This window comes from Nyctibius grandis, chromosome 5 (genome assembly GCF_013368605.1).
Source record: "Nyctibius grandis isolate bNycGra1 chromosome 5, bNycGra1.pri, whole genome shotgun sequence".
Taxonomy (NCBI): Eukaryota; Metazoa; Chordata; class Aves; order Nyctibiiformes; family Nyctibiidae; genus Nyctibius; species Nyctibius grandis.
The window spans coordinates 77,670,953-77,687,433 of record NC_090662.1 but is presented as its reverse complement, the minus strand read 5'-3'; the positions used below and the strand labels follow the sequence as shown (position 1 = coordinate 77,687,433).

Below are 16,481 nucleotides of genomic sequence, written 5' to 3'. Positions count from 1 at the left end.
AGTCTCCTTCTCTGGAGACATTCAAAACCTGCCTGGACGCGTTCCTGTGTGATATGGTCTAGGTAATCCTGCTCCGGCAGGGGGATTGGACTAGATGATCTTTCGAGGTCCCTTCCAATCCCTAACATTCTGTGATTCTGTGTGATTCTGTGATTTTCGTGTAGCCATCATGATGCCTCAGGAGACAAAGAATCACAGACAGGGTACATGATAATGAAGTGTTGAAGCCACAATCTGGCCCAACAAAGCCTTGATCTGAAAGTGACACATCTCCATTGGCACCTGCATACTGGCACATGTAACTTACTTGTGAAGATAAATATGTATTGTGACACACACATATATATATTAAAAAAATAGTATTGTGCTGTTAGCATTAATCCAGCATATGCATCCCCATTTCATGTCTTAAGTCCTGAAAAGGTGTGCTTCTCCAGATAATGTTTCTCAAAGTTTGCTCATTCCTAGATAATCAATTTCTTCTGGCTGAATTGGGACAACAATACAGGAGAGAGAAAAAGTTCCTGCACTAAGCAGGTATTTAGGGACACTGTATGAAGCCTGACTTTCACCACCTGTTCCTTTTCTTAACTTATTCAACAAAAAGGGGGAGTAAGATTCAGTCTCAGGTTCTCCAATGAAGACAGAAGCCCATAAATCCAAGTGCCAACACACACTACAGTAGTCACATGCAAATACACTTGAACACACAGATTTGCTTACAGAACTATCCATACAGCACCCATCTGTGCTCAGCTACATTAGGATCTGCTTGCAGTTTTGATAAGAAACCAACTGAGGCATTTAGCAGTACATACTGATGGGCAAATGTTTGGTGCCGCTGCTCTGAGACTCGCTCCCCAGGACTATAGCACCATTGATAGATGTTGCAAGTCTCACACATAGAAAAAGCAAAGATTGATACAATAATAACCAATAATAACATTCATATCCACAAATGAGACACATGTTTTGGGATGCTCCCTTCAGGCTCTGGACTGCCAGGTTCATTCCCCTGCTCAGCCAGTGGTACCTTGCATAAGCTGCATAGTGCCAGAGCCACTCATATTTAACCATCTGCCAGTTGTTGACTGGTGCAACTAGATCTTAGTCTCTGTTCCCCAGTCAGGTATTAGAAAAATCACATTTCCTTACCTCCCACGGAAGAGGCAGCTTGTCTAAGATTGTGAATACAACTTGTCTAAGACTGTGAAGTGCTTTACCTTCCGCACAGTAAGGCTCCAGCTCCATATTCCAGGAGCAAGTGGAGTGGAGCAAGAACAAGGACAAGGACCGACAAAAAAATGACCTAATGCATCCAGTGCAAAGTGTTCATTGCCTGCAAGATCAAAAATTAACTCTGTCATCCTGAGATGCATAAGACATCGACACAGCTGGCAATCATTTACTAACTACATCTGTCCATAACGGTATCAGCTAAACTCTGGATGTGAAAACTGAACCCAGGCACGAGAAAGGCTCTCAGTCATCAAGACTGTAGATGACAAGATTATTACTGGGGGGGAACTCCACATTTCAAACAGCATGGGATGATACTACTATAAAATTATACATTTTTCATTTTGCCTCATGATAAGGAGCAAGTGTTCCTGGTTCTCTGTGTGAAGTACAAATGATGTGTCCAACACATAGTTTTGTTTAAAGAGGAGTAACCACTAATCCAAACAGATTTAAAGGCTCATACCACAAGGTGGATAGAGGTTTCTCAGCTAGAGTGCCTTCTGCAGCAATAGACCCAAAACGCTATGCACAGATGAGCAATGTCTGTATATAACCATGAAATAGCTACACCAGTAACCACCAAGCACAGCAGTTTCAGCAAACAAACACAGAGCAAGAGGTGGGTATAAATCCGGGACAAAACTGGAGGTAATGGCAAAGTAGTAGCAGTAACCAGCTAATGCATCTGGGCAGATAAGGCCATGACAAAATAGAGTGCTGAAAAAGCCTCAACCCTTACCTCACTTCAAAGTCCCAAAGGAGACGAAGCATGTAAGTCTATGGGGAACCAACAGGACACCTTCCAATGCAAGCAGGAGAACTGCAGTGGGCAGAAGGAAATTCTCCATCAACACGAACAAGAAAAGGGAAACCGGTTTGAAGACCGTTATTCTTCACAGGCTGTGAGACCTGGAGAGCCACAGCTGAACGCAACTGATGGCCACAAACCTGTAACGGATTGTACCCTGGGAACCATGGCAAACCCCAACAGACTGGTACACATGACACGGTATGAATTGCCAAAAGGAAAGAGTGAGGAATCTGCACAGCATTTCAAAGGAGGAGGAGAGGAAGGAAGAACTTGGGGAGCTATCAAGAAGCCAGTGTCTGTGACCCAGTCCTTCTGTAAGATTTATCTTAATAACAAGACAGTTTGGTTTGGGAACTAGAAGGCTGCATGTTATCTATCGGCATATTGGAGGACACAGAGCACTTGAAATGGGAGAGAGTGTGTGAAGGGAACGGTGTGAAAGCAAGAGCAGCCAGCCAAGTCGTTAATAAATACTTTCTTTGTGGTTCTGTTTTTTTTAACTAGAAATATTTTAATGTATTTTTTTAAATGTGTGTAATTTTTTCCCCTGTTAAACCTATTTAAATTAAACATGAAAAGATGGCCATCCACTTTAAAGCCCAGATTTACAATAACCTACAAAAATAATTTGGTTTATGTTACATTAAAGAAATAAATTGAAGCTCAGTATACTCGTTGCCAAGGTCTTAAAGAAAATGAACCACAAACTTAGACAATATTAAGGCCAGAAAGCTTAGTTTCCTCTTTCAATCTGAATAATAATTCTGTGTGAGATTTATTACAATTGTCATTTCAGTTTCTTAAGCTTTGTTTAATAAATGTCTCAACTTTAAACACAAAGAATTTCTTAGATCTATTAATCGTATTTCACGTATAAGACAAATATAAAATTCTATTTTTTTCTTTTCAGTTATTCCAATTCCACAAACATCTTGTCAAGTCTGGAATAAACAAAGGAATTAATTAATAAATAGGAAGTGTAATTCAACAGTTTACAAAATCATGACACTGAAAATTTATGTGGGTTATATAAATAATTAAATGCATGTTAACTTATAGAACTACTTGTGTGTATATGTAGTGTATTCTTGCTAACAAAAAAAAAAAATTATTTTGTGAAAATATTACTCTTAGTTTAAGATTCTGAATGTTCAACAAACAATTAGAATCAATCTTTCCTTTAGGGAAGACAACCCTTAAAAAAGTATGCCTACAAAACATGATTAACATCGCTTACTTAATACAAATTTGCTCACTTGGTGATTTAAACTATGATTAAAATCCTTATTATAAATTATTTTGGTATTAATTAAGCTACTGTAAATTATTCACAACAAACCATCCTGCTGTCATCCTCCAGCCTTTTATTGCTGTTATTCCGATGATGCTCACCTCTGTGGGTATTATGTTTCAAAGCTTTTAGCAACGCGTCCCTGGCCATCTTCCCAGCCTTTCCTTACCCAGTGAGCAATTGGCTTCATTTCCATCTCCTTCAGCCATGCCGCTCCAAAGATGGGGAAGTATAGGTCCTCTTTCTTTTTCATGCCCACTTCCTCTGTGCCTCCACCCTCTGTGAGGCTGGTCGTGTCCTGTTCTAGGATCAGCATCTTCTTTTGCATTGGCATGTAAATATTAACGTAACCTTCCTCTGTGCTGTACTCCTGCAGCTGCCTGACTGACAATTTGATCCCAGGTTCCATCTTCCCTACCTGTGATTATTTTCCAGGTATACATACCGAGTACCAGATCTCCAGCTTGCACAGAAGAAGCTGAACACAATCACTACCACATTTTTCCTGCTTACCACTTGCTCCTTAAAATTTATTTTTCAAGATTTTAAGCTGTGCTCCCCTGCAGCCCCTGTGAAAGATTTTAGTAAAGGCTTTCTCCTCCTCCAGCTGACTACACTGGGAACTCTGTGGGTGTGTAGTTCACTAATCCTTTCTCTTGTTTTTCCATCTCATGGAACACATTTTCTTATTTACACAACTTAATTTCTCTCTTGCAATGGCTAATTCTCCTGGTCAACAACACTTACCTCAGTGAAGCAACATTTGGGTATATGGTCTGCAAAACAATTACTAGACAGAGCTGTTTGTTTAAAAGGGACTGGGAGTAAATCAGAAAACAATTCAGCATGCACAATGGGGACAACAGAACTATTTTCCCGCCATATCAGGTCAGAAGGAAAAGTTGTGGTGTGTTCAAGGGCACCAAAGCATTAAAGAGTCTTTTGTTTCTTCTGCTTTGAATAACTGTGGAAAACACTAGCATTTAACTCTGATTATTTAACAATCATAGTAAATTTTTTAATGAATATTCATGTCAGTATTTAAGCATACAGAGCTAAGTGTCAGTTCAGGTTCTGCAAAACTTTGCATCCTGAGCCAAAAATAGGTGTGTCCTGTCCTCTTGGTTGACTCAGTACTTCCAAATGCTGTGACTCAACTGCATGAAAGCCTCATGAAAATCTAGTCTTTCTTACCTTTTGGTAAATCCAATTTTTTTCCCCCCATGTGCTCTGAGTTTCCTTTCATCAAAACAGCCACCGTTCCTCATTTATAGAGCAGTTTGGGAATGCATCAGGTGCTGGAATTTGGGCATCACAGAATGGTTTGGGTTAGAAGAGACATTCAAAGATGATCTCGTCCTGCCACGGGCAGGAGCACATTTCACTACATCAGGCTGCTCAAAGCCCCGTCCAACCTGGCCTTGAACACTTCCAATGATGGGGCATCCACAACTTCTCTGGGCAACCTGTTCCAGTGTCTCACCACCCTCACAGTAAAGAATTTCTTCCTTATGTCCAATCTAAACCTACCCTCTTTCAGTTTAAAACTGTTGCCCTTTGTCCTGTCACTGCAAGCCTTGGCAAAAAGTCTTTATCTTTCTTGTAAGTCCCCTGTAAGTATTGAAAGGCCACAATTGGGTCTCCTCAGAGCCTTCTATTTATTCCAAAGCCAGAATAAAGAAATGTGAGGGAGGAAACAGTGACAGTTGTGATACGAAGATGTGCCAGGGAGTGTTAGGTGAAGAAAACAACTGAGGCAACAGAAAAATGTGGCAATGGGAGGAAGCTTGTGAAGGCTGCACAGCAGAGGAGAGGCTGTGGAACAGCATTGCAAAAACTGGAAGCCCCAGCACGGGCAGGACAGGAGAGCAGGACAGCCACCTGAGGAGGACCACAAAACCTCGGTCCCTTTCACTTCCTACCGCCCCTTGGTCCCTGAGCGCAGATGCCGCGCTGCCAGCGAGCAGGGCTGTCCCTCTAGGGCCAGCCCCGCTCTGTGACCCGTGTCAGCGCGGTGCCTGGCCAGAGACCCGCCCCAGCCTCTCCTCATTCCTTCCAAGTCCCTGAACGGGGCCAGGTCATGGGCAGTGGCCATACCCCGGGAGCCGGCAGGGACAGTGCCCGAGGGCAGGCAGGGATGGGCAGCACGGGCAGGCCGGCGGCGGGGCAGGCCGTGGCGGGGCGGCGGCCGCCCCCGGGCTGGGGGGTGGCCGGCGGCAGACGCCGCGGGCGGGGAGGTGCTCCACCGGCGGCCGAGCCCTGCCCAGCCACCGGGCCGGGCCTCGCCTGCCGGGGCCTCCTGCAGCCCCGCGCCCGGCCGGGGGGAACCTCCGGCCGCCGCGGTGAGGAGCGGAGGGCAGGGCGGGCCGCGGCCTGAAGGGTTACAACCATAGCGGCCGGCCGGCCGCCGCCCGGGAGCCGCAGGAAGTGCCGGCGGGGCGGGCCCCGCGCGGGGGAACTTCCCCTCCCCGCGGCCGCTGGCCGCGCCGCGCCCAGCCGGGGCTGCGCCCGGCGCCCCCTCCGCCCCGGCCGGGCCGGGCTGGGGCCGCGCCGCCGGGCGGAGGTGAGGCGGGCACGGCGGGTCGCCGGCCCCGGGCGGGGGCAGACCGGGAGCCGGGCTGCGGGGGCGCGCCCGAGGCGGGGGTTGGTTTTCCCGCAGCCTCGCTGCCGGTGCTGCCCGGGAAGGCAGCGGGGCTCGTGAGGGCCGGCCGGGCGCCGCCGCCAGGCCCTGCCGCTGCTTGCCGGCCTCCCCGCTCCGCCTCCTTCCCCGGCTCCCGGCAGCTCCTTCCCTGGCCCAGCGCCTCGGCCTCCCGTGCCCCGGCCAGCTCGCCCGGCCCCCTCGGGAGAAGCTGCTGCTGCCGGCGGCAGGAGCGGGCGCGGGGTGCGTCCCGTCCCCAGCGCCCGTGTCGGTCCGGGGTGACGGGGGTGGCCTCTTAGGCGGGTGGCAGAGAGCGAGGGAGGATGGAGCCGGTCTCGATGCCTTGGCCTCTCCCCTGGAAGCGGCGGAGCCGGGACAGACTGGGCGGGAGGACACAGCACCTGGCCGGGGGCCGTGCGGCACGGCTGCGGTGGCCAAACTGGGTGAAGAGGGGGCGCGGGCCGTAACTAAACGTGTTGGTTGTGCTGGACTCTCCTTCTGTCCCAGCAGGTGATGGGAGCATGAGTGAAAATGAGGGGGATCTCCAGCGAGATGGGCCGGAGGCAGCTGAGCCCTGCAGGGCCATTTCGGACTTTTTCATGAGGGAAGCTTCTCCTCCGGGCTGCGACCAGGAAGTGTCCTGTCCGAGGCCAGACCTCCTCTCCCCAGAGACGAGGCCAGAGAAGACTTCTCACTGTGGCTTTCGGAAGCGGAAGGAGACGGTGCACCAGCGAGCATTTATGGGAGAGAAGCCCTTCATCTGCATCGAGTGTGGGCAGAGCTTCAACCGCAGCTCTGACCTGATCCGCCACCAGAGGATCCACACCGGGGAGAAGCCATACATGTGTGCTGACTGCGGCAAGAGCTTCAGCCGCCGCTCCCACCTCATCCAGCACCAGCGCGTCCACACAGGTGAGCGGCCATACCAGTGCAAGGACTGCGGGAAGAGCTTCAGTCAGAGCACCCACCTGGTGCAGCATCAGCGCAACCACACTGGCGAGAGGCCTTATGTCTGCACCAAGTGTGGGAGGAACTTCTACCAGAACTCAGGCCTGCTCCGCCACGCCAACTTTCACACAGGCGAAAAACCCTACAAGTGCCCCCAATGCGGGAAGCGCTTCAGTGACAGCTCCAACCTCATTGCCCACCAGCGGCTCCACACAGGTGAGAAGCCCTACAAGTGTGCTGACTGCAACAAGTGCTTCAGTGAGAGCTCTAAACTGGTCATCCACCGGCGTGTCCACACAGGTGAGAAGCCATACTTGTGCCCTGACTGTGGGAAGAGATTCAGCCAGCGCTCACACCTTGTCCAGCACCGTCGCACCCACACTGGGGAGAAGCCATACAAGTGTGCAGAGTGTGGGACCTGCTTCAGTGACAACTCTACCCTCATCCGTCATCGTCGTACCCACACTGGGGAGAAACCTTTCAAGTGCTCGCGCTGTGGGAGGAGCTTCAGTCGCAACTCCTACTTAGTCTCACACCAGCGGGTGCACGTGTGGTAGGCAGCGTTACTAGGTGTGGCCTGTGGGTGATCTAGGATGCAGCTTCTGATTCAGGCCTGTCCAAAATGTGCCTAAGGGACAAGGAGGTGGACAAGGGTGTGGCTACACCAGGGCCCCTGGATCATAGGCAGCTGGCCAGAGTAATTCCTTTGACCTGTGTTGCCTTTTTCAGTCACCTCCTCCTCCCAACGTACCTCAGGCATGGACAGAAAGTGAGCAGTGGTTGCAGTGGGTAGTTCTGCATCCCAAGGCCCTGTCATCCTTTTTCCCGGTACTAGAATCTGATGCCATCTTGCATGTGGCCAAGGGGCAGATGTTTTCTCCCACCTGTCTGTGAGAGGTGTCTGCCTGGGAGCCTGAGGAGAGAACACACATCGTAAGGTCACATGATGAGAAGCTGCTTGGTCATGCAACGTATGCATGTGTGGTCATGTCAAGGGAAATAAGATGGGAGGTGGGGCCTTTAAGGGGCTTTGTTCCACTCGCAGCTAAAATGTGTGACATATAGTATTGCACAGGTCTATGGACACTAAGCCAGCTCAGTGTCTCATACAGCGGTCAGGAAGGTCAAAGCTAAGTAAGTCCTCCTGAGAAGCTGGAGACGCTGCGTTCTGCATGTACAGTGTGCGGGCCAACTTGAAGCACAGGCAAAGACTGCTTGAGTCTGCTTGTAAAAGGAACGTGTAGGCATACCCTGTAACCAGAGAAGGAAGGCATGCCTGCAAAGGTTTTCTGCAAATGCTGCTTGGATGGTAGGAATGAGGGAGTTGCAGGTTAGGGACATGGCCTGTTCTGGAATCGCAGAACTGGTGGGTAACTGATGTAGAAAACTATCATACCTGGAGGCTTAAAAAAAAAAATCCGAATTATAGCTGCTGCTGCTAAGACTGTGGTACGCAACTTGACAGGTGTATGGAGGTTGCCTGTGAGTTTGTGCTGGTATCCTCCTCATTCTGCAGAATTCAAATTCACAGATACGGTTCAAGTGGGCTGATATAATCTGTGTTGCAACATAGGACAGAACAACAGTGTACTAGGACTGACCTGATTCCATACCAGTATTTCTCAAGTCGCATTTTGACCAGTGTGTGTGTGCGTGTGTCACATCTATATATATGTATTCACATATGTATGAACTAGCTTTTATACTAAGTGTATCTTTACACGCACACGTGAGCGATCGTGCGTGCGCACACCATGGCAGTGATCAAAGTGGCCAGCTGTGCGACACTGCACCATAGCAGTACTTCTCAAAACGTTAAACATACTGTGCATACTAGCATTGCTCAATAAGAAGCTGGGAGAAATCGGTTTTATACCAAAACATCTGAATTTTCACATCCGGACATTCAGTTTTACACTGATTACTTTGTGTGTGTGTGTATAAGATCTGGAAATGAGTTGGTTTATTTATATATCTATAGAAAAATATGTGGTCCCTATGGTTGCAAGGAATGACTTCTAAATGTCACTCATTGTGCTCTCCCCCTCGTTTTACACCGGTACGTATCAGTGGCAGTTGTAGGATGTACCCCCCTCATGGTATTAACTACAAGGAATTGCAGTGCAACACTTTACATTGTTTATATTTTTGACTGTTTTGCTGCTGATGGTTTTAGTGATGATACCGACTGGTGTGCTTATCCAGCACTGCTGGAGCTTAGAAAATATTTCTGGTTTTGTGATACACCTTACTAATCCTGCAACTGGCTCCATGGCTTCAGTAGGTCTCTGGAAGAAGGAATGCCAGTGTAAGGACTGGAGCTGTTGTGGGGAAGAGATGAAGGAAATAAAGATGCTAAGAAGATCCATGGATTTGAGCAGCTGCTGGCCAGGGATGCTTGTGAATGGCTTTCTCTACAAAACTTGCTGCTCTCCAAGGGATTGCAGGGATCCCTTCTGCAAGCCCCAAGCCACTTCTTGACACTCAACTGCTGATAAAATGTTATTTTCATATAGTTTAATAAAAAGGAGCTGTAGGGGGAGCATGGAATTGTTTGCAGCTCCTAGAGGAACAAGGCACCTTTATGTGCAGCTGCTCAGGGAAGTAGGAGGAGCTTTCAGAAACGGAGTGGGCTTTGTTTACATAGGAACCAAAGCCTTCGTTTGCAAGTGCACATTTTTGCTTTTAGTTTTGTGTTTGGTTTTTTTGTTTTTTGTTTTTTGTTTTTGTTTTTTTTTTATGAACAGCTTCAAACCAATGACTTCTTGATTTCTGTTCCACTTCTGGAAAGTGGTCTGGAAATCTGACTAATGGTCATCTAGTTGGTTGCAGAAGCGTCAAGATTTTCATTTGCTAGCAGACTTACTTTCAGAAGGGATACTACAGCTCTCAGTCAGTAGGCTCATTTTAAACTGAATTCAAAGTTTATGCTGCAGTCCAGCTGTAGAACTGATAAATTTGTGTGGGTCTGTCCCATTCCAGTTTAAGTTCCCTAAAAGAAATCTACAGCACTAAAGCTGTGTGTTTGGCTCAGAAGCCCTGTTTGCCAGGGAAAGGCATCTTGTGAATACAGCTTTTCTTTTGGCAATCTGAACGGAGCTGCTGTAGCAGATCAATGAAATCGCACCCAGGTCTGCACATAGCTGAGCTTGACTCAAAGAGAAACCCTCTCACATAGAGATTCTGATTTGAGAAGCCAGCTGCCCCTGAATATGCCTTTGCAGCAGTCCTCAGAGCATTTCTTTTCCTTTCTAAATGCTTTGTGAAGTGCTGTGTATACTTAACAGTGCTCTATAGATTAAAAGGATTTTTCATTTATTTCTGAGATCTTTATGAACTTATTTAAAACCATATGTCAAATCAAAGTGGCCTTAGGGTTCAGAGCACATCGCCAGTGCAGTAGTCTTAGCAGCTAGGATTGGATTGCTCACCGGTGTAAGCACATTTCTGGAGTTCCTTTCCCCATCCACTGTTAGTTTCCCCTGTTCAGTGTCACTTGGCTGAAATAATTCACTTCTCCTAGCCTGTCTGCCCTTTACCGTTTGTGATTATCTAGCTGGCAAGAGAATCTGGGCACCACACTTCCTTTGCTGTTGCAGAAGTTACAGGGTATGTTCCTCTTCCAGGGATTTAATTGCTTTGTGGGCAGCAGAAACTCACGAGCCAAATTCAGAAGACAGAGGTATGGGCATGTGCGAAACGTCAATGAACCAGAAGGTTTACTTTCACAGCAGCTAGCTCACTGGCTTCTCTACCAGCCATCTCCTCCTCCAGGATCGTAGTGGGAGACTACTGAAAAAAGCAAAAGGTAATGAGCTACTGTCATTCCAGCAGACCATCCCTAGCACACTCCATCCCAGCCCCGTGGTCACCAGCTGGTGCCCAGATCTTCCTGCCAGCTGAGGGAGCTCTGTAGAATACTGTAGATTCCTGTCATGCTAATGGTGCTTAGATACTACAGTGAGACTATGGCACTTTAGAAATACCTAAGATAGACAAATGGATGAATGACGTCTCTGAAATAAAATTTTTCACCCTGGTGTTGTTATCCCATGTTTTTTTCTTTCTTTTTCCCCAGAGTGACCTCCTGAGCATCGGTTTGTTAGCCCCTAGCAGGACCAGATTTGGAAATACATGTGTCATCCTTCACAGAGGGATGACTGTTACTTAGCACAGCTGCTGTGCAATGCAAATAAGAATCCAGAGGTGAGGGGTATTCTTAGAATTGGTCTTCATTTTCATCTGGCATTTCTGCATGAACCTGAAAAGCCAGAGGATGGCACACAGTGCTCGCCATCCTTTATGAGAGAAAGTGGCAGAACCTTATTCTGCAGTGACACACCATCCTGCTGGTAGATGAACCTGGTTCTAGCAGAGCTGCAGCTGCTTTGAGGAGATTATGTGTCTTTCCAGTTCTGTCACCTGGGTTGTATGGGGTTCAATTTTCCGGTCCCCTGCTGACAAAATACATGTAATAGTGATGACTGAACTACAACTTCTTTTACATTCCTCTTTGCTTCATTGTTTACAACTGGGAAAACAAATTTCTTTTGATCTTGGACAAGAGGTGTGTTTTGTGTGTTTAATACATTTTAAAAAGTATTTTATGTGTAATCTCTAAAGCGATTTTTGAGATACATCAAACAAACAAAAGCCCCTGCATGCACAGCAAACTCTTCTTTCTGGCCGTGTTTCCCATTTACCCCAACAACACTGATACACTGATCTGAATAGCCAGAGACACAACAGCAGGAGCCTCCATCTCTGAAAAAAAGGAAAATACAAGATATTTCAGGAGATGGAGCAAACAGAGGCCAAAAGAGGCATTGCTGGAGTAGTGTGCTTTGCTGCTTAAATCCTTGTGTCCCAAGCTCTGAAGGGCCTTTAGCCTTTCCGTGCCAAACCTGATATATCTCACAAGTGGGCTGATCCACCTCTCAATCGTCCCTTCCCTTTTCTCATTCAAGTGCTTGCTGGCTTGCTTGGTACAAAATGCATAAATCTACTTGATAATGCCGCTTTTGCAGTCCTGGTGGACTTTGACAGCTGGCTGGTTTGGGACACTCATTCACGTGAACAGATGTGAGACCCTAGGAACCATACAACATAGGAACCAGACTTCTTAGGGAAAGCAGAATTTTTCTTCTTGAGGCTTGTTATGGAGGTGTCTGTAGCTGCAGATAGCTGACTCCGTGCCTGACAGACACATTGGGATGGGTGGGACAGCATGGTCAGAGCACAGGAACCCTTAAAGGATAAGTGAAAGCACACAGCAATTAAAGCAGGCCATACCAGGCCCAAACATTCTCACAGATGCAGAGAGTGTAAAGACGTGTGAATGCCTTTGTTCCCTTCCCTTCGACACTCTCTGTGCAAAGCACAGCTCCATTGGATGTAAAGGCCGGCATTGCTTGTAAGAGACTTGTCTGAATAGCCATACAGACAGGCAGTTCAAAATAACTACCACACCACAGCAAACCTTGGCTGCACAGCCTCGAGGAATTGAGCAAAGTAACCTTCATCTGAAAATGCAAAGCTATTCCCAGAACTCACAACAGGCCTCAGGAGGCTGGACCAAGTAAGGTTTTTCTGCTTGGAAACGCAGCTGGTCTGACCCCTGACAAAGCTTCCATGGAAAGGTTTCTCTGGTAATAGTGCAAGCACAACCGGCCTGCACAAGCCTATCTCCCTGCCATGAGCATGGGTAAGGGTAATGGCATGGCATTAATAAGGAGGGCAACACAGCCAAAGTAAAGGTGTTGCATTTTGCCATTGCAAAGGTGAATGGTTGAACCAGGTCACCATGTGATGTAAGCAGAAGAGATTGAAATGGGATGAACAGCTAGGAAGAAAGACTAGGGAGTTGGATTTCCTGAAGGTGCTGGGAAGATGAGGTGATTTGGAAGTGGTAACAGCTGCGTGGGAGAAGGGTCACCATTCTCCAGACCCCCCAAGTAATTGATCCCTCATATCTGGACTACTTTTTTTTTTTTTTTTTGCTTTCCAGAGCTCTTGCAATTCTGCTGCTGCTGGTCATGTGTTGCTTTGGGCCGTTGTCTGCTATATCTCTACCTCAACCTTACTGTCACCAAAATACTGCTGAACTCTACCTAGCTATGGTTCGGGTGGGTGCGCTTTCCCATCTTTAAGCACAGAACCACAGAGGAGGCTTCTCTGTGTCAGTCCCTATTCTGTCTAAGTTTCCCCTCACAAAAGGGCAGTCTCTCCTTGCTTACCCTAAATCACCCCAAAGCACATAACATGCATCTGCCTTTACAGAAGGCAGAGCTTTTGACAGGCTTAAGTCATTTGATTAGCCTTTTCCCAGCCTTAGCAGAAGATCTTCTTTTCTAGGATAGGGACTGAGAAGTTGCTTCCCACAGCTCTGCACCTGGCTGTTGTGCTTAAGAAGATTCCTCTTTGCTGGTCAACTGCTTACTTTTCTTGCCTAATTTCTTTAACAGCTGACCTTTGATTTCTCTCTATGCCTTCAGGCAGGCAGAAATACCAAGCAAAACAGGAAAAACAGAGTTAACATGTAGTATGCATTAGATAGACTGCAGACATTCATTGTACATATGATCAAACCTTTATGTGAACCTAGGGTCAAACAGGAACCACAAACTGTTTTATTGAAAAAAAAAAAATATCTTGTAACAATTATCACAAGAAGAGAAGCAGCAATGGGAATGCAGGGGGAAGGGGGCTGGAGCAGAACATTTTTCCTTGTGTCTAGCGAGAGAAGAATTAAAATCACCGAACGTGAGTCCTTGTACTCTTAGAAGGGTGAAAGAAGATGGCAAAATATGATGGTACTTGTTCTGCACCCTTGAAATCTAGGGAGTTACCTGGCATGGTCGACAGTGATGTTATGCCTCAAGCCTATTCTGAGCACAGAGGTTGGTGTGAGCACGTTCAGAGTTTGCCTTAGGGCAGCTACTTCCTGCCCCAAGCCTCAGGCACTTGCTTCCATTTCACTAATATGTGATGCAGCTGCTAATGTTAATGTAACTGTGGGTTTCAGCTGCATCCTCCATCTCAGTGTGTACGGAGCCGCTAATGCATATGAAGAAAGGGTGAATTCCTTTCTCAACAAATATAACCTGAGAAGATCCTGAAATTCCTCAGGCTCTGAGGCTCTTGATACTTCACCTTCATTGCTATCTGTGCTCAAGCCAGCCAGCTCCCAGCAGGGGCATTCCTGGGGAGGGAAGCAGTGAAATGCCAAGTCAGAAGTGGGAGGGGGAGAGAAAGGAAATATTTGGTATTTAAAAATACTCAACCCAGGAGGCATGAACCATAAACTGAAGAGAGAAGCCAGAAGAAACCCAGATATGGCTTGGAAAGAAGAGACAATGAATAATTACAGATGCTCCCCTCCAAGCCTATGAGTAGATGAAAATCACATCACTGCTGCTCTGATAACGTAGGGTAGTGCTGGTGCTTCACAGTGGTGGTATTGTTTTTCTAGAGCTGAGAAGAAGAGGTGTTCTTCTGGAATACATCTGCAAATTGGTACTTCGCTCTGTAACACAAAGCTATTAGATTCATGTCTGTGAAAAATACTCTTCTATTCTCTTGCTTGGTGCTAGCACAGCCCCCATATCTGCAGTACCCTTCCAAAACTTAAAAATCACGGTAGCATTCTTCCTAATCCACGGAATAAACAACATACATCAGCTGAATAGCATACACTGCCATTAGCTTTTGTTGCAAAACCATCATGTGAAGGCCAGCTCAAGTAAAGCTTGTGTGAAGACATTTTGTGCTGGCATCTGTGCGCAGTGAGGTTTGCTCTCTTGTCCCTTATGAACACCGGTAAAGGATTCGTGCCTCCTCATTCACAAGGCTCCTTTGACTAGCTGAAAAGTGCATATTTCTTGTAGCAAATAGGTATCTCCGAGGATGGGCTTTCATGACTTCCTGCAATTGCAAATAGCTCTCACTGACTTGTGACAGCAGGTTACATCGGATGGCTGAGGCTTTTGCCATCCCCAGCCACCGGCTGGGTTATTTTTAACTTGGATGGCTTCCCTGATCCAGCATTCAGCACAGCTCCACAAACAGCAGGGTTGGCACAAGTGAGGGAAAATTGCAGTCTGGGGCGGGTAGTAACAAACATCCAAAGAGCTCAGCGGTTCCTTAAGTTGGTATTGCCACCATGCAATCCATGTCATGAAACAGCAGCCCTGGGGAAACAACGACGAGTTAAAAGAAAGCAGAACAAAGGCATTAAACAGAACTGTACCTTTTTCTTGCACACAAGAAATATTTCCAGAGGAGGACCAGCTTATGAACCTTTTATTTTCCATATGTACGTTACACGGCTGGAATCGGTGCTCATCTCTTGCTAAGTACCTTTGAGGAGTGGAGCTGCCCAGTGTGTACTACCCCACTCAGCCCGCTAAAGCTGTGGTTCCACATGCATTTCTTTCAAAAGCAGAATGAGTGTCCCTTATCTCTGCTCTGTGTGTCCTCATGGTCATTTACTCCCATGCTATGCTCATTGTGCCAGTTCAGCTGTGTCTGCAACTGCATCATGATGCAGATTGGAAGGTTTCAGTGGCTGAAGAGTAATAGTTCCCCACTCTACCCTCGGTTATTTTTAGCCGGATCAGTTCCTGGTCCAATCCACTGTATAGACACACAAACAGCCGTGTCAGTATGACAGGGGGAAAATATTTGAGGGAAGGAGAGGAGAGGCTTAGGCGAGTTTAATCATCATGGGTACCAAATGGGAAACCACAATCATGAATGATTGCTTTAAATGTCCAGCAGCAATTATGTAAACTTCTCTACAGCCACCTTTCTTACTCCTTACATAAGAAACAAGGCCTAGGGAACTTCACAAGTCTGTGCCACTGGAAGAAAATAGCATTGTGCCTGGTTTAGCTGCACCTTTCTCAGTGAATCAAGAGAAGCAGAATACAAGGAGCCTACACAAGTCTGCTGCAGCAGCAGCTAGGGTTCCTCATAGCTTCCTTACCTGCTTGTAGTTTTGCCAGCCTGTGCGCTTAAATGTCAAGTCCTGCAGAGATCAAAGTTTGCCATCTTAGCAGTTTGTCTGGACATCAGCCAGGAGCAGTTACGTAGAAGTGTGCAAAACATGTTTAGAAAATGCGATGATCTGCTGGCATTTTAGAGCAACACGAGGCCTGCTTTGAAATGCTGGAAGTATTGCAGCACAAAAAAAGCGCGTCACCTTCTCTGCTCTGCAAAACAGCAGTGTTTTCATGTTCGTACCCTGGGGCTCAGGGATGGGGAGTCAGGGCTGATTTCCTCCTGTGTTTATGGGGACCAGTACCCTGGGGGTATCTTGCCTTCTGTGGGAAAAACATCTTCTCTTTGTGTTCAGAGTAGCAGGCTAATACCAGAGAGCTGGTACATCCTCCAGCACCCAGAAGTGGGGACCTAATTAGGGAAAGGAAGGTCCCATGTCTGGACATCCATCCCCTGCAGCCTCCTGTCCCAGCCACAGAGCAGGTAGTGGACAGAGATGGCAGAATCTGTGTCTCCCCGGCAAGGAAGACCATCTGAAGCAGGAGGAGCAA

General features: G+C 47.2%; 1 protein-coding gene across 3 annotated transcripts; it reads left to right on the top strand.

Moving 5' to 3' along the window:
- Positions 1 to 5,606: 5,606 nt before the first annotated feature.
- Positions 5,607 to 10,978, top strand: LOC137663328 (zinc finger protein 436-like). Of its 3 annotated transcripts, none has more exons than XM_068400436.1 (2): positions 5,607 to 5,686; positions 6,493 to 10,978. In XM_068400436.1, the coding sequence occupies exon 2, from the start codon at positions 6,504 to 6,506 to the stop codon at positions 7,485 to 7,487; it is 984 nt and encodes a 327-aa protein (XP_068256537.1). In that variant the 5' UTR covers positions 5,607 to 5,686; positions 6,493 to 6,503; the 3' UTR covers positions 7,488 to 10,978. The 3 variants fall into 3 exon arrangements, with proteins under 3 accessions (XP_068256537.1, XP_068256535.1, XP_068256536.1); XM_068400434.1 differs by lacking the exon at positions 5,607 to 5,686 and adding an exon at positions 5,849 to 5,907; XM_068400435.1 differs by lacking the exon at positions 5,607 to 5,686 and adding an exon at positions 6,152 to 6,225.
- The last annotated feature ends 5,503 nt before the right edge of the window (positions 10,979 to 16,481 follow it).

What these genes read in the sequence shown, in the direction of transcription:
- LOC137663328 (XM_068400436.1), top strand. Translation starts at nt 6,504, where the DNA reads ATGAGTGAAAATGAGGGGGATCTCCAGCGAGATGGGCCGGAGGCAGCT.